The sequence below is a fragment of the Parasteatoda tepidariorum genome, chromosome 8, assembly GCF_982258835.1.
Source record: "Parasteatoda tepidariorum strain Cologne lab strain chromosome 8, Ptep-v5.0, whole genome shotgun sequence".
NCBI classification, from domain to species: Eukaryota; Metazoa; Arthropoda; class Arachnida; order Araneae; family Theridiidae; genus Parasteatoda; species Parasteatoda tepidariorum.
The window spans coordinates 95,573,744-95,592,663 of NC_141762.1; the positions used below are offsets into that span (position 1 = coordinate 95,573,744).

General features: G+C 34.7%; 1 protein-coding gene across 2 annotated transcripts in view; it reads right to left on the reverse strand.

Annotated features, from left to right (window-relative positions):
• Window positions 1–11,815: 11,815 nt before the first annotated feature.
• LOC107451091 (uncharacterized) overlaps window positions 11,816–18,920 on the reverse strand; it is a 43,772-nt gene continuing 36,667 nt past the window's right edge. For both annotated transcript variants that reach the window (XM_071180960.2, XM_071180959.2), the window contains one exon: window positions 11,816–15,795. In XM_071180960.2, the coding sequence (XP_071037061.1) occupies window positions 15,685–15,795 (111 nt within the window). In that variant the 3' untranslated portion in view covers window positions 11,816–15,684. The remainder of the gene's footprint in view (window positions 15,796–18,920) is intronic.

The window sequence follows — 18,920 nt, forward strand, 5'->3', positions numbered from 1 at the left end:
AGCCGGTATCCAACGCAGAACTAACGGACCTCTGAAATTACATATACTGTTGAACATTTAAAAGTAAAGCTGAAATCTAAACCTATTAGAATCACGATTGGGTTTCAACATCGTCCAGCTTGGCAATCAACTGCGATCACTACTTGGCGGGAATCAAGGGGCACCCTCAAATATAGTCTACCGATTTTTTCATAACAATTCTGACAAAAATTTTTATTGATCATTGATTACATAATAATTATTCCATTTTATATTTTTTTTATTAGTATTCAGTATGACAAAAAAATTGAATTGCTTAATTTAATTAGTCGAATTTCAGTTACATATGGAAACTAAAATAGCGTCAACTTTATTAGCATCAACTTTATTACATGTTTTAATTGCTTTCAGTTTAGAATTTAAATGACTGGGGGGGGGAGGGAGATGAAGCACCATATAGGGAGCGTCCGGCATCCTATAAGATCAACAATGATTTGAGTTAGGCTCTGCCACGCGTGCTTCGGATACGGAGATTAATCTCGCGCTAATGCCCTATACTAATGTGTTAAATAATATTGCTTCCTCGCTTTATATAAGTTTATAATATTGTTTGCATTAAAATTGCTGTATATAAGCTTATAATGCTGATAATAAACACCTCTGACATTTTACAATCCATATATTCTCTCTATGGGATGTTGGAGGATGAAAAAATTGCCAGCTTATCACCAGGAAAACGACTTTAAGTTTGTTCCAGAAGCGAACAGAAATGTAATTGCGTAGCAATTATCTGGGGTTGGCGAGCGGCAGGAGGCGTAGCCCTCTAGTATATATATATATATATATATATATATATATATATATATATATATATATATATATATATATATATATATATATATAGAGAGAGAGAGAGAGAGAGAGAGAGAGAGAGAGAGAGAGAGAGAGAGAGAGAGGGGGGGGGGAAATCACTGCGGATGAAAAAAGAGAGTTAAAGGGGGAAATTAAAGGAACTACAGACCTGAAAAAAATCATTGCCTGTACCGAAGCACTGATCATTTCAAAAATCATTTTTTTCCCTTTAATTAGAACAGAAGAAAAAAATAATATAGCAAAGTAATTTAGGCATGTCAACTGTAAAGTAAATTTTGTTTTTAATAATGTTAGAGTTAATGCAGAATTTAGAAATGTAGTATGTGTTGCAAATGTTAGCAAAATAAAGGTGACAGCTATTTTAAATAGTATTTAATATGAACTTAGAAATAAAAAGGAAAAGAACGATTAGAAAAAATAAACTCAAATATACAAGAAAATGGAAGTTGCCAGATTACGAAAGTGCAACTCTACAACATAAACAAAATATAGCGTGAGGCTCGCTGATAGCATGCTCGATTTATAACAGCCTCCTTCGAGCATGAAAACAGTCAGTAGTCAATATTGTCACTCAAAGAACTGCTCTTACACCAAGTAATGTCTTTTGAGCATGAAACTGAGGTGCTGGAAGTGCCTTCGTCAGAATGTCTGCTCGCTGCTCATCACTTCTGACGTAACCTAATTCAAAATGTCCTTTCGAAAACTCATCTTGGACAAACTTGTATCTTTGATCGATGTGCTTAGTGCGAGCGTGAAACATCGGATTTTTGATGTATTTGATGGTACTTTGATTATCAATCTGGAGGATTGGTAATGAGACGTCGTTGGCTATCTCGGCAAACAGGCGCTTTAACCATACCAGGTCTTTTGTCGCATCCGCTGCTGCCATAAACTCTGCTTCTGTTGTTGAATTAGATATAGCCTCCTGCAATTTACTTCTCCAAGTAATTGCACCTCCACCGTAGAAAGATATCACACCTGTGCGAGATCTTCGAGTTTCAGCACAACTGTTGTTATCTGCATCACTAAACAACATAAGGCTTCTATCATCTGTACTGCTATATACAATGCCATGTGCAACGGTAGTACGAAGGTACCTGAATGTAGTCTGCACAATTTCCCAATCAGTTTCTGTGGGATTGTCCAATTTACGAGATACTAAACTTACTGCATAAGCAATGTCAGGTCGGGTTCCCATCGCTAAATAAAGTAAGCTACCTACTGCTGATCTGTATGGAATGTGACTGCTAAGAGGATTTGCCTCCTTGATCTTTATCATCCCGTCAGCATTCGGAAGTTCATATTCAACCTTTAGATTTGCCTTCTTCACCGGAATGCGTGATGTTTTGGTAGCATCCCCAAAACGCTCTAGCATCTTTTTAGTGAATGCTTCTTGGTGCAAAAAGATTGAGCCGTCTTTCAACTGTTCAACTTGTAGACCAAGAAAACAATTTAACGTTGTCACTCTAAGTTTGAAGTGTTGCTTAAGTTCGTTCATAAAGGTGAGGAATGATGCTTCGTCTTGTACAGCGACAATACCATCATCAACATAAATCGCCATCAGCATCTTGTGTCCCGAATCTTTACGAGTGAAGAGGCAGTGGTCAGATTTACTTTGGGTCATACCATGTTTCTTTAGCACGTCTGTAAACTTGGCATTCCAACATCGACCAGCTTGTTTAAGACCGTACAAAGGTCGGAGCATCTTGCATATACGTCCGCTTCCGTCATCATATCCTTCGGGTTGATACATGTATATATCCTCAGTCAAATCACCATAAAGGAAAGCTGTCTCCACGTCAATTTGAAATAATTTTAATTTCTCCTTAGCTGCTGTTGCAATTAGAGCTCGAATAGTGTCGTAGCGACACACTGGACTAAAAGTCTTCCCGTAGTCGATATCTTTCGTCTGCGTATATCCTTTCGCGACTAATCGGGCCTTAAATCTTTCGATAGAGCCGTCTGGGTTAGTCTTCACTTTGTAAACCCAGCGATTTGCAAGAATCTTTCTTCCTTCAGGTGGTTCAACAAGTTTCCACGTACCGTGCTTGTTTTGCGAAGCTATCTCTTCGTCCATGGCTCGTTTCCAGTTGACATGCATCGAAGACTTCATAGCTTCTTCATGTGATTGGGGTTCTGTCAAATTCAGGATGCTGCTGTAGACTTCATAGTCGTTAAATATGGGTGGGCGACGTATAGTTGATCGGTCACGCAATCCATACGTCGTCATCTGTGATAGTTCATCTTCTACATTGCGAAGATTTTCACCCTCCTGCAAGTCAGTACCGTCGGAACTGCCTGAAATTTCAAACTGCATACCAGTTGATGTACTGGCACTAGAAGTAGTTTCTGAAGACAGGGAAGTGGGACCTATCTGCTGCTCGTTGAACACCACATTGGCACTCTTGATTGTGTCATTCTTTGATGGTATAAAAACACGATAGCCATCATAATCACAATATCCAACCAAATATCCCTTTACAGCCTTGTCGTCCAGTTTACTTCTGTTGGCATCCGGTACATGTACAAAAGCAGTTGATCCAAAAATTCGAAACTTGTCGATTTTCGGCTTGCGTCCGAACCATACTTCGAATGGAGATTTTCCTGTGATTTTACTTGGTCCAGTTCGATTAAGAATGTAGACAGCCGTCGATGCTGCTTCTGCCCATAAAAACTGCGGTAGGCCTGTATCTTTGAGCATAGTACGAACTGAATCCATTATTGTGCGGTTTTCTCTCTCAACTGCACCATTTTGTTCTGGCGAGTACGGCATAGTGATTCTTAACTTGATGCCTTCATCATCAGTCAGTCTTGTCATCTTAGCATTGTCGAACTCACGACCGCCGTCTGTAACCAGCTCTTTCACATTTATGCCGTCCTTATTAGCCCGAGCAAGAAACGATTTAATCTTATCTACAGCTTCATCTTTATGTCTCAGAAATTCCACAATTCGAAATTTGGAATAATCATCTTTGATCACTAGCATGTACTTCTTTCCTCCTCTTGATAAAACTGGCGATTCGAGTAAATCTGCATGTATGATCTCACCTGACTCCTTCGTTTTAAATCGTTTTGATTTGAAAGTCCGTCGGCACTGTTTACCATACCTGCAAGGTTCACAAAAAAGTTCATCATCGATGAAGTCTATATCATTTTGGCGTAAGTACTGTTTCACGTATTGTACTCCCTGATGTCCGAATCTTCTGTGCCAAACTGATAATGGCAACTTTGTCGTTGTCACCATTGTTGTATCTTGGTAAGGTGTTGTTACGTCATCATCGACTAGGTAAGCTGAAGCAGCAGAACCTCCTTCTGGCTTGACCGGTTTTGCACGTAATTCAAAAAGTCCACTAGATGAGCATGGAGCTTCTAAAAGTACATTTTCAGGGTTTTCTTTACGAAAGAAACGACAAACCATGTCATCTGAATCTCCGAAGTTTGAGATTCCTCGTTTCATCGCCTTTGAAGCTGATAGTAAATTTTTGCTGATATCTGGTGCATACAATACATCACTGAGCTCAATAGACTTTCGCAGGGTTCCAACAGTTGCGCACATGTCAATTTCTCCGCAGCCATAAGCTGGTATTGTCTGTTTGTTACCAACTACGATTTCTACTGGCTTGTCAAAATGACGATACGTCTTGAAATATTCGGCTGAATTTGTGATGTGTGCTGTAGCTCCATCGTCTTTGAGCCACACATTTCGGCTACTGTCATTTTGGCAAATAAATGCACTACAATGAGTAGTAAGAAAAGTTTCGGTTTTATTACCTGGCATTTTTGGCTTGTCTGGAAAATCAGGACAAAATTTTCCCATGTGCCCTGGCTTATTGCACCTAAAGCAGTTGCCACGGAAGCTTTTCACGCCGTCATTGGCCTTACTAAGTTTCATACATGTAGCTGTTGAAGGTTGAAATTTTCTCGCCATCTGGGACCTTGTCCCCTTCCTCCATTTCTTCTCTCCGTTGGCACTGTGCCTTGCACCGCTTGTTACAAAAGCTGTTGTAGCGTCTTCTTTCACGCATACACTTTGCCTTTGAAGGCGCATCTTTATTTGTTCCATTAGTCTCTCCGATGACTTTTCGGCTTTTGGTATCGAGTCCCACTGTGACTTGAACTCCCTGTATTCGTCATCCGGAAGAATCGATAATATGCGCGGCATGAGCAGATTTTGAGGCAACTTTCCTTCGCCGCTCGCCTCCTGTTCCCGTTGCAAGTCGACCCATAGCGTACGCAAACGTGCGAGAGATTTCATTACGTCTTCATCCTTTTCTATTTTGAAAGTGAAAAATTGTTGAAGGAGAGTATCCAATTTTACACTCGACACTTTGTCGAAGTTGTTGAGCAACTCCTTCCATATTTCCCGTGCAGAGTTACCATGCATACGAATTAGATTTAAAATATCAGCCGATACATTTGATCTAATAATTATTGCGGCTTTTGCATTCGTCTTTGTGTAGGATACGAGCGCTTTGTTGTACTCACTGACCGCTTCGGCACTGGCGTCTTTCACAGGTACCGACGGTTCTACAACTGAGCCATCCAGAATTCCAACACAATCATTTAGGACGAATAAAGAGTTAATTTCTAATTTCCAGTCAGTCCAGTTGGACGCACCTTCCAACTTCGTGCACTGTATAAAGTTCTTTCCATCCATCGCCAAACTGTTAATCCACAAAAATGAGCAATCACTTCACCACTAACGTTAATGAAAAACGAAGTACTACTCACGATTTGGCATACAAAAGTTCATACACGTCGTCAAAAACAACTATCCACGCAGTAAAACGTTGCTAATAGCCCATAACCTGTTGCAAATGTTAGCAAAATAAAGGTGACAGCTATTTTAAATAGTATTTAATATGAACTTAGAAATAAAAAGGAAAAGAACGATTAGAAAAAATAAACTCAAATATACAAGAAAATGGAAGTTGCCAGATTACGAAAGTGCAACTCTACAACATAAACAAAATATAGCGTGAGGCTCGCTGATAGCATGCTCGATTTATAACAGTATGAGAAAAATGAAGCTCTATACATAAGATTGGGCAGGGGGGAAAAAATCAAATATTTGAAAAAAATATAACTGCGGAAAAATTGTGAAGTCCCGAAAATTAGAAGTCCCAAAGCATTATGAAATTTTAATTAAAGTTAAGTATTTGATACTTATTTTGCATCTAGTTTAATATGTTAATGAATCAATAAAAAAAAAAAACAGGAAAGACTAACTTTCAAAATCCTTCTTGATGGAAAGTTGAAAATTAAAGAACTAAGTTTGATTAAAAAATGGCGTCCGGAAACGAAATAACAGCAACTAAATAATTCCATAATTAAAGTTCAACTTCAAATAATCGTTTGCTCCAAACAAGCTATGATAATTGGAAATCTATACTGTAAGAAAAAACAAGTCACGGTGAGATATTTTGTTCCGTTTCAATGTTATGTATGTTATGATAATGCTTTGAAATTAAAAAAAAAAAAAAGTGCGTGGAGTCCCTCCGCGCGGCAGAAGTTAAACTTCGTAACCTGCGACGTTAATTTTAGAAGAATCAGCAGTCGTAGAAGGATCACTAGTTTTATTCAACGACTCTTTTTCCTGCTCCCTATTAAATTATATGTGTATCAAAACAAACTAAAAAAATATTTATAGAAAAACAAAAGTTTTATGACTTTTATTTTTTTTATGCTAGTGAGAACCAAAACAATATGGAAATGAATGAGGAAAAACTGGATCCTACCACGTGATTTCCCGGCCAATAAAAATGTAGCGTTATACGTTTAACGCTTCCTTGTTGGAAGTCGCATAAGAAGTATCACTTCAAAAATATTTATAGAAAAACAATACTTTTATTTTTGTTATGCTAGTGAGAACCAAAACAATATTGAAATGAATGAGGGAAAACTGGATCCTGCCACGTGATTTCCCGGCCAATAAAAATGTAGCGTTAAACGTTTAACGCTTCCTTGTTGAAAGTCGCATAAGAAGTATAACTTCAAAAAAAAGAAGAAAGAAACAGAGTAAATAAATTTATTACTTAGCCTGTTTATGTAAATCGATCACAATTTCAAAAGATTATTCTATAGTAAAGAAATTTAGCGCAGTTTAAGTTAAAGTCTATGTTAAAAATATTGATTTGTTAGCTCAAGGCCTGGTTTCTTAGAACTAGCGCCTTATCTGGACGTCAGCAGAAAGTTGACGTAGAGCTGACGCCAAAAAAATACTTTTTTGTTAGCTCAGCTTGAGCAGTCGGTCCAACGCAGACATTATCTCTCATTGCGCATGCGTTAATAACGTAAACAAATATTTATTTTGAATTTGTATTGATTTTGTTATTGTCGACTAGTGTTTTAGAGAACAAATAATGACTTTGTTCAAGAAAAAAACACATTATAGCTGAGTTAAATGAAGAGTGCTATGTTTAATGAAGAAGCTATGTTTAATGTCAAAATCAAAATCTTGGCTGATTTCAATGTGCTGTTGGATGTTGTCCGCCATTGCTTCTGTGGTTAACGTCACGTTGTAATCCAACTGCAGTTGAATTGGACGGCAATTGTAGTTCAAGATGAGCGTTCAATGACGTATACAATCAAACTCACAAATAGACCAATCAGAGGTTAACGCTGATTTCCAGCTGACGGCGTCCTGTCCTAAGAAACCAGGCCTTAAGAGATATTGAACAATCGAAAATTTGAAAGTATCATAGTATTATTGAAAATGGAAAGAAAAAAAATATAATTAAAAGGGGAGAAGAAAGAGGAAAAAAAACTAACTATAGAAAGTATTATTATAATTTTCCTTCAAAAAGAAACATTTTACGAAATAGAATATGCCGTTTTAATTCAAGTTTTTATTCTTTATAAAAGAATTGTAACAAAAAGAATTTAATTATTTTTTTTTTTTTTTGAAGTTATACTTTTTATGCGACTTCCAACAAGGAAGTGTTAAACGTTTAACGCTACATTTTTATTGGCCGGGAAATCGCGTGGTAGGATCCAGTTTTCCCCCATTCATTTCCATATAGTTTTGGTTCTCACTAGCATACAAATAATAAAAGTCATAAAAGTTATGTTATACTTTTTATGCGACTTCCAACAAGGAAGTGTTAAAAGTTTAACGCTACATTTTTATTGACCGGGAAATCGCGTGGTAGTATCCAGTTTTCCCCCATTCATTTCCATATTGTTTTGGTTCTCACTAGCATACAAATAATAAAAGTCATAAAAGTATTGTTTTTCTATAAATATTTTTTTAGTTTGTTTTGATACACATATAATTTAATAGGGTAGTATTTTTTATTTTCAAATTCAGAGGATAACAATTGTAAAAAATGAGTGAAAACAATTCCACGGACAATGCGACGGATTTAAGGTTATGTCAAGTTACGTCTCTTGTGAATATCAATTGATTGTTAGGTTTTCTCTTCTGAAATTACATTATGACGCATTCACATACATTATTAATACAAATACATTTTCCATGGCGAGACGATGAGGCAACCACAAGCACTTTCACTGGTTCAAGAGGTCCACAAGGAAAAAATGCACAATATTACCGTTATTACAGAGCACGGAAGCGAGCGGAACAGGAAAAAGAGTCGTTGAATAGAACTAGTGATCCTTCTACGACAGCTGATTCTTCTACTATTAACATCGCAGGTTGCGAAGTTTAACTTCTTCCGCGCGGAGGGACTCCACGCACTATTTTTTTTACATTTTCTTTATTATGAAACAAATACTATATATCGAGATGTTCGATCACTTATTATTATAACGAGATACCCAATTTCTTATATGTCAGTCGCTGTCTGTTAGTCGATTACTATTTCTATCGACGTCATGTATCAAATTATACACTATCCGGCCAAAAGTATCCGGGCATCCAGTGATATGGAAAAAGAGCCTTCTGAGGCTCTTGACTTCAATCACAGCTGAAGCGTGTGCTTGCAGTGAGGAGGGTCGATTTGATTGGCTACGTAATCTGCTCTCTAATTCGTCCCAAACGCGTTCTATGGGATTTAGATCATGGCTCTGAGAAGGCCAGTCCAGTTTTTGAACAACCATTTTGTCAAACCACGTCTGTGCAAGCATCGATGTGTGAATGGAGTAATTATCATGCTGGAAGAGAAATGGGCCTTCCCCGAAATATTGCCATGCCATAGAGTTGAGAGTGCAGTTCGTAAAGTTCTAATACGAAAATAAACACTAATAATTATACATTGTTTGTTCTGCTGATATTTTTCAATAAAAACATTTTTACAAAACAGCCAGATGTATATATAAATAATAACAGCGAAGAAATCTGAAAATAATTCTTTTTTAATTTCAAAGAGCGAACTTGTATGGATCAAGCATCCCTATTTTATGTAAAGAACTCCCCTAGCCATTCGTCTGGAGTGGTGGCAGCGACTATGGTTACGATGCTTACCTATTTCAAGTAGGATTGTTGGGTCATTATTTAAGACAGGTTTTGACTCGAGTCGGTGAGATAAAAGGAATCAGGGGGGAAAGAAGCTCTCCCCTTAGAAATGACCTATTTCTTGCTTTCATAGCAGCAGACGGTTTTAGACTTCGGGACAAGGGGAGATATTTTTATAAACAAACTATCCTGTGGAATTTGAGAGGAGGATTTGTGGTGCAGTCAACGAGTGTTTTCTACTTTGTTTACATATACATTCACTGTGGGAAACTTGTAAAGTTTCGCCTTTCTTGTGTTGTCTATTGCAGCAAAAAAAATAAGAATGTGAGGCTCGAAGGCTAAAGGGATAGAGCGTTTGCCTTCCAATGACGTGAACCGGGTTCAAATTCCAGCGATGGTATGTCTATACGAATTCCGCATCAGGCTTGCAACGACTACAGTGCTGACGTGAAATTTCTCAGTGGGAGATGGATCATGGATTAGAGTCCCTTTTGCCGTAAGGCGAACCGGGAGGGTTCTCATGGTCTTCCTCTCCATGTAAGGTAAATGCGGGTTAGTTCCATCCAAAAAGTCTTCCACGAAGACAAAATTTCTCCTAATACGTGATCCAACAGTTGCCTGGTCTTCTGGATTGGGTTCAAAATTACAAGGCTACGTAGTTGAACATTAGTAGTCGTAAATTCAAAAGCTGGATCGGCTGTTGAACGATGGTTATAAAACAAAATTTAAAAAAAAAAAAGGATGTTTCTCCGTAAAAAGTAATAAAAAGCTTATGCTATGTTATTATAAATGATGTATGAATTATTAAGTTATGTTATTATAAATGATGTGTAAAAGCTTCCCCAATCTTCACTGAACGCTTCCCCCTTGTTTGAGATAAATGGATGGATTTGAATTTTTTTTCCATTTAGCCATACAAGTGAGACATTGTTTCATATGTATTTTTATGTACTGAATTCAGTTTATCTAGCTTATAGTCATATGCGTTTTACTAAAATAAATACAAATTTGTTTTTGTGACTATTTAAGCATCCGGCATTGCTATCTAAACAAGTGAGACATTGTTTTCTGTGTATTTCTTTATGTTAAATCGAATGAAACTATACACCAGTCAATAGAACGTATAGTTCAAGAGTTGCAATTGTTTTTGTGTGCTTCTTTTAATATGAGTTACTACATTTTTTTACTTTAAAGTAAAAAAATGTAGTAACTTTAGCCCTTAGATAGCATGCTATCTAAGGGCTATCTGAATATGTAATGTACATTTTCCGCTGAATTTTTTTAATACTGTATTGAATGAGGAAAATTCAAGGTTCCAAATATAGTACTTTTTATACGAAAAGAAGAACATTTCAACTTATAAAATGTTAACTCTTTTAATTCGTGTTTAGTCTCGTTCGATGTAACGAAAAAAATATATATACATAGTAAACAACACCTCATTTGTCTGCATAGAAATGTAAGATAAGTAAATAAGAGCACAAACACAAAAATACACATAAACACAAAATTGTGTTTTTTTTCACACAAAACCATCATATCATTTTATTTTATCAATTCCTGTTTTAACTCATTCAATTCAACAGGAAAAATTACATCCAAAAACATACGTTACGTATTCATATAGTTCCTGGATAGCTATGAAAAGTGTAAACTTAAGTACATGTCTAAATGTGTGCTTTTTATGAGTAAAAATTTTTGAACTTTTTTGTTCTAATGACTCGGGTATTATATTATTCGCAAAATACATAGGAATCAATGAATCACTTATTTCTTTGAATAGTTCTTTATTTCATCTATTAAATTATTCTATCAATAAAAGAACAAAAATGTTCTTTTCGAGCATTAAAAAACACTATAATTTCTAAGCTATTTATCCAGTCGTCTTGGAATCGGCCTCATTTAATTCAGCGTGCAACAATGCCTCACTTTCCTGTTAAGAAAAAATTTAATTGTTCCCCTCGAATCGCCCTTATTTCCTTCAAAAAAGAGGGAAGCATACATTGGGGATTAAAAGAGAGTTTTCAAGCATGTCATTTATAAATATGCCATTCTTCCACGTATAGCACGACGAAGCTTTCTATGAAAGAAAATCTTGAGTATTCAGAAAGGAAAGTATGTTACTGGACTATTAAAAAAATTCATAGTCATACTTTTATCGTGTCAAAATATGTTGCTGTATCAATTTGGAAGTCATATATATACAAATACTTATCGTACAAATATAAATAAATGAAAAAATTGAAACATTTAAAAGCCTGAAATGGTGTTTCCTTTTTCATCAGTCAGTACTTCGTTTCGCGTGAAATTTAATGAAAGAAACTGTGGCATTTGATAAAATAAAGTGAGCATAATAAATATTTTTATTTGATCGAAAATTACATTTCATGGTAATTTTGATTTAGCAATATTACTTTGCAGGCAATATCAACTTAATTTTAAAATTTTCTCTAACACGTGTATTTAAAAATTTATATGTTTAGTAGGCATACATTAGATAAACATGAATGAACTGATAGTAGTAATGGGAAAAAAAGGCTCGTAGTATCAGACAGTTGGAACATTTAAATTTGGTGACGTGGACCACACGTGCTACCACATAATCTTCTTTATTGAATTGATCTGATACAACGAATATAAAATAATTAAATATTCAAGTGAGCTCAATACACTATATTTTTTGTTCAAATAGAGCTATAAGTCAGAAATTATCACTGATGTTATCTTTAAAATATGTGAAAAACTGAATAGCTTATAGTAAAATTTAAAACAATAACTAACGCTTAACCCATCAGAAAATTCCGTTTCGTTTTTCGCTCATCATCATTTAATATATGATTGAAAAAACTGTATTAACATCAAGTGTCATCGACTACAAGTTTAAAAAAAATGCATTTGAACTTGAGTATAAGAATAAAGAAGTATTTTATTAACGATTGAAAATTTGAACAAGATATAGGGAGAGTGTGAACTAATACTGGGAATTGAAAGAGAAAAAAAACTATTTGAGGGATGAAGTGTTAATGGTAGCAGAGCAAAATTATCAGGTTTAAATTTTATCTCGATAGTATCAGGAACTAAATCTCGGTGTTAATAGAGTGGAGGATTTTGGGTTCATTTAAGTAAGTAAATTATAATTTTAATGTAACAGTCTGCTTACGAACAAGGTAATAAACTAGTGGAGGTTTTGAGCGGAGTGAGAAAGGATGGAAGCCTCTAAGGAGATGTGGAAAAAAAAAGGAATTGGTCAAAATAAAAAGCACAATAACAATTTGACATAATGAACATAAGAGATTGACATTTTGACTATTTTATGAGCCAACAAATCTGGCCTAGAATTTTCTTTTTCCTCACAATAATTTTATTTTACTTTTTAATTTACAACCGTGCTGCCATCTAGTGTGGCAGAAACTAGACGTCCAAATTAGCATGACCAACGGTATCTCACCCATTGTGGTTGTCCTCACCCATTGTGGCTCATCGACAAGACCAATTGCGCAGCTCATTGGAAATAAAAAAATTTACAGCCGTCGCTTATTTTACGACATCCGACCCGAATTTTGGGTTTACGACTACTAATGTTCAACTCCGTAGCCTTGTAACTTTGAACATAATCCAGAAGACAAGGGAGCTCCTGGATCAAGTATTGGAAGAATTTTTGCCATCGCGGTGGGCTTTTCGATGGAACTAACCGTCAATTGCGTTACATGGGGAGGAAGACCACGAGAACCTCCCTCGTTTAGCCTGAATGTAAAGGGATTCTAACCAATGATCCGTCTACCACTGAAGATAATTCACTATAGTACTGTGATTGGTGCAGCCGGATGCGGAATTCGTATCGCCCAGTTATTGCCGGGAATCGAACCCGCTCACCTCACTGGAAGACGAACGCTCTATCCCCTGAGCCATCGCGACTTTTCTCACAATAATTGATACTCCTAGAGGGCTGCGCCCCTTGCTCGCTAATGCTCGCCAACCCCTGAAAATTGCTACACAATCTTATATGGTTTGCTTCGCAAACCAAGCTCACTTCGCTCGCCACTAACTCAGGTACATTGCAAATACACAAAATTCTAAGAATTAAAAACAATAATTCAAATCCATACAACAACTTTTTTTTTTAAATAGTATTATAGGAAAACGTTTCTCTATATAACATAAAATCATAATGGTCTAATTTTTGTAAATTGATATTTAAGATATATAAGAAAAAATGAAATAAATTGAAGGTAAAAAATGTATTCAAAATTTTTTTTAAACTTAATTTGCGTAAATCTTCCTAATTGTTATCCCTCCAATAAATGCGAGTAACCAGGTAAGTGACATTGTAAAATAAATAAATAAATAAAATTTCAAACAGATTATGATTAAATGTAATAAGTAACTCTAAATAGCCTTTAGTATTAAGGTTATTAATACTATTTCAGAATATATATGCTAAATATAAATATAGATCTTTATTTCATTGTGAAAAATCTGCAAAGAAGATTTCAATAGAAAAATCAAACATTAATGCTATTTATAAACTTCTTCCCTGTCTTTAAATAAATTCTAAAGTTGATTTCACCAAATTCACTAATTTTGCAGCATGCGAACACTTTTTCCAGTTTTTCTAGAAAATTCACAGTTCAGTAAAATTTTATTAAATTCTTCTCTTTTTCCAGGAAACAAAAAAAGTTCTATAGTATTTTTTTTCTCGTGACTAAATTTGTGAGAATGATTGCTAAAGGATGAACTAGTCTGAAATTAAATCACTCTAAGGTGTTTTACATAAATCTTATCAGAGAATATTACAGTTAATGAGGATATTTTGTCACAAAAATGGCTGCCCAGAAAATTTTTTAATAAATTTCTCTACATTGCTAGTTGAAAAGAGTTTGATGAAGTCCTTTGATTAGTAACCCTATATATCAATTTTTTCACAACGATTACAAAATGGCGAGAGTAGAACGATCCGCTGTAAGCTCTTGAATTTTAAATAAATGTGGCACATCAACTCTAAGAACATAAATGTTCATCTAAATAACAACTTAAAATTTGCACCACTTGATTTTAGATAATTAAGTTCTGTGTTCGAAATGTATTTAGTTATTGACCACATCAGTTAAAATATTTTCCACCGTATAAAAACTAATGAAAAAATAAAAAATTTTCTCTTCAAATTCTTCATACCTCTGGATAAAATAAGATTGCTGTTGGTCTTGAGGTTTTTAACACTTGATTTCAGATAATTAAGTTTTGTGTTCGAAATGTATTTAGTTACAGATGCGGTCACATCAGTCAACATAAGTATTCTTCCACTGTAAAAACTGATTAACAAAATACAATTGTTTCTCTTCAAATTCTTTATACTTCTGGATAGAGATAAGATTGCTGTTGGTCTTGAGGTTTTTAACACTTGATTTCAAATAATTAAGTTTTGTGTTCGAAATGTATTTAGTTATTGACCACATCAGTTAAAATATTTTCCACCGTATGAAAACTGATGAAAAAATACAATTTTTTCTCTTCAAATTCATCATACCTCTGGATAAAATAAGATTGCTGTTGGTCTTGAGGTTTTTAACACTTGATTTCAGATAATTAAGTTTTGTGTTCGAAATGTATCTAGTTACTGATGCGGTCACATCAGTCAACATAGGTATTCTTATACTGCAAAAACTGATTAAAAAAATGCAATTGTTTCTCTTCAAATTCTTTATACTTCTGGTTAGAAATAAGATTGCCTTTGGTCTTGAGGTTTTTACCACTTGATTTCAGATAATTAAGTTTTGTGTTCGAAATGTATTTAGTTACTGATGCGGTCACATCAGTCAACATAGGTATTCTTACACTGTAAAAACTGATTAAAAAAATACAATTGTTTCTCTTCAAATTCATCATACCTCTGGATAAAATAAGATTGCTGTTGGTCTTGAGGTTTTTAACACTTGATTTCAGATAATTAAGTTTTGTGTTCGAAATGTATCTAGTTACTGATGCGGTCACATCAGTCAACATAGGTATTCTTATACTGCAAAAACTGATTAAAAAAATACAATTGTTTCTCTTCAAATTCTTTATACTTCTGGTTAGAAATAAGATTGCCTTTGGTCTTGAGGTTTTTACCACTTGATTTCAGATAATTAAGTTTTGTGTTCGAAATGTATTTAGTTACTGATGCGGTCACATCAGTCAACATAGGTATTCTTATACTGTAAAAACTGATTAAAAAAATACAATTGTTTCTCTTCAAATTCTTTATACTTCTGGTTAGAAATAAGATTACCTTTGGTCTTGAGGTTTTTACCACTTGATTTCAGATAATTAAGTTTTGTGTTCGAAATGTATTTAGTTACTGATGCGGTCACACCAGTTAACATATGCTTCAACTTAAAAAACTGATGAAAATATACAAATGTTTCTCTTCAAATTCTTCAGACTTCTGGATAGAGATAAGATTGCTGTTGATCTTCTGATTGCCAAAAATAATCTCTTCGCATGTATGACTGCCCACTTGAATGATTGCAATTCACTTGATCCATATCCTGTAGAAATAAAAAATAAAGTTTTAAAAAAAATAGTGAATAACAGCAATGCACATTCCATCACGTAACGAATGTGTAACATATTTAATTTCAAGCAAAATTTTAATTATTTGTAATCACAATTACGTGAAGCAGGTAAAAATAATACGTATGCATCTATTGGAACGAGTTTTACTTATTTTCTGTATAAAAATCCTTATCTTATTTTTTAAAGACAAAATTGAAATAGTAGAAATTTAAATTTTAGCAAAATTATTTGTAAATGTCAAATTTGACGTAAGTTAAGGGAGAAGTTTTGAAATAAGTAATTAAAAATGAATTTTTTAGGTCAAGTTTTTTAGGTCATAATTCATTTAATAGTAATTTTACGGTATACACAATCAAAACAATTAGTTAACCATAAAATGACGCTATTCAAACTGTTAACTAAAAATTTATTGGCTGTGTGTTTACTTAATATAAATAAACAAGCAAAACTTTTTTCCAGGTCAACAAAACCCACCTCAAGAAAGCATTTAGTTTCTTGCAACTGCAGTGACACAAAGCTATATCCGTGAGGGCTAATTTTTCACTCTCAGGGCAGACAGGGTTGGAGTTCGAACCCCAAGATTCAAGGAGTCAACATATTCACAGTATGATAATTTCACAAGTGATATACTCCTTAATTGATACATCTGACCAAGTGACAAAAAAAATTCCAAAACAAAAACCATAGCATTTCCTATTACTCACGATAGATGGCACCACTAAATAATGATATTTCTGTATATTTAGTGTACAAATTTTGATGTCGGTACTACTACGAAATTACTGCCGCTTACAAATTGCAGTAATTTTGCCATGTTTCCACTTCAAAAATTCTGAAGCGGAATTGGTCAAATCACCACAGCCTTCTAACTGCATTTTTTTGTAGATTTTCTGCAGCTTATTTTTAGCTGGGAACCACAGAAGAAAAACACGAAAGATTACTAAAAAATATTCCATTCGAATTTCAAATTCAATTAAAAAATATTCCTAAAATCAGATTACTACAGCAAAAGTAAAATTAATCAAAAAAAAAAATAATTGTTACTGGAACATCACAGGTTTGAGTACAGTCCAAAGGCATTTATGTTCTTTTTAAGAACTCTGTACATAGCCGCAAATTCCGAAACTTCTGAGTGAAAATTTTGTAACCTTCACAATAAACATACTGCTTGTTTCATTCTTCTGTCTTCTTTTGCTTACGAGATTTTTAATTTTGAAATCAGTTAAGCTGGACGCACTGTATTCGTAAGTTATCAAGAAACTTACGCTTAAAAACTGACTTTGAAAGACGCGTGATTACATTTAGCCCATTCTTGCCTGGAGTGTTTTTAAAAAGGAGAGTTACTTTTTTTAAAGAAGAAAAAAAAAGCATAGCACAAGTGAATGACTGGTCGATGTGAATTTCGCATCCAGCTTGCACCGACCACTGTGCTGACGTAAAATATCCTCAGTGATAGACGGATCATGGGTTAAACACCCCTTGACGTCAGACTAACTGTGAGAAGTTTTCGAAGTTTTCCTTTCCATGTAACGCAAATGGGGGTTAGTTCACTAAAAAAGTCCTTCACGAAGGCAACTTTCTCCCAATACTTGATCCCAGGAATATTCTAGTCTTCTGGATTGGGCTCAAAATTACAAGACTACGGAGTTGAACATTTGTAGTCGTAAACCAAAAAATTGGGTCGGCTGTTAAACGACGGTTATAAAATAAAACTGGATCTGGACTTTTTAATACATTTTTTTTTTAAAGTTAATGTGGTATGTAACACAAAAGGAAATATCCACTTTGTTTAAACAAATATGTACTAAAACTTTTTCCAGATAGTAGCTTTTCATATATTGGCTATCTAAATGGGCTACAGATGGCCTAAGCAGAACTCTCTACCTATGGCAACATTCGCCTGCTTTCTCCTTTAGCGTGAGGAGAGTCATTGGAGAAGTAAGTACGTTAGTTTCTGTCGTGATTTTCAAATAGAATAAAAACTTTTAAGTTGGTTGGTTGGTTCTAATGCCACTTGCCACACGGACAAGCCTGCTTGGTGAAACCGAGAAAATTTAAGGCAGAGTGCGCGATTCCTGTTTTTCAGAGGAGCCATCTATGGTCAAGAATTCGACTTCTGCCACATCATACGTCACACCTGTTTATGAAAACTTTTAAGTTAGACAGCTATATGGAACTGCAAACTATATTGAACATAGTTGTAAAAGAAAGCGTCGCGAAACTTTAAAAAATATTTTTGACAATCAAATTCGAAAAATATTAAGGAGAGGGAAAATATCGTAGTACATTCCTATACAACTGAGAAGAGGAGGGAAGGGGGAAGGGTCAGTACATGGAACCGCATTTAAATTGCGTTTCTAATTGCGTTTTAAAGCATTAAAATGGAGAAATCGCTGCTTATATACTGCATACACATATGGGTCTATATCTCCCCTTAATATTTACCTATGATATTCAAACTCGAACAGGTATTAGATTATAACATACTATACTACCATACCAAAGAAAATAATTATAGACAAATTTGGAAACTCGGGAAATAATTAAAAGAAAAAAAGGACGTGACACTTTAAAAAGCTGTACATATAAAAGGCTCCGTATCGTCCCTTAATATTCAAACTCGGTCAGGTATTACATTATGACATACTATACCACCATATCAAAGGATATAATTATACACAAATTAGAGGGGTCACAATGTCGGTCTACTCCCCAGATAGTGTATTCGAACGCTGCCGTCGTAAATAGACCACTTTTTGTGTCTGTGTATAAATATTTTCAATTATATTTTGTTAAATACTAATATTTTATCTTTGATTTGCGTTTACGGTTTTGCGTGGTTCGATATTCAGAACTCATGAAAACAATGTTAATTGGAAGATTTCTCTTCTAAAATAATGACCATTAAAGAAATGAAAATTCATAATTAATGCGTTTATTATGAACAGTGCATTGATCTATCTCTGCAGAGGCAATTAAACCAACTGAAAATTAACTTTTTTTGATCAAATAAATGTAGGTGGCGCTACTAGTCCAACATTCATACCGGCTTCAACATTAAATGTTTGATTCCGAGATGAGTGCAAACCACAAATAG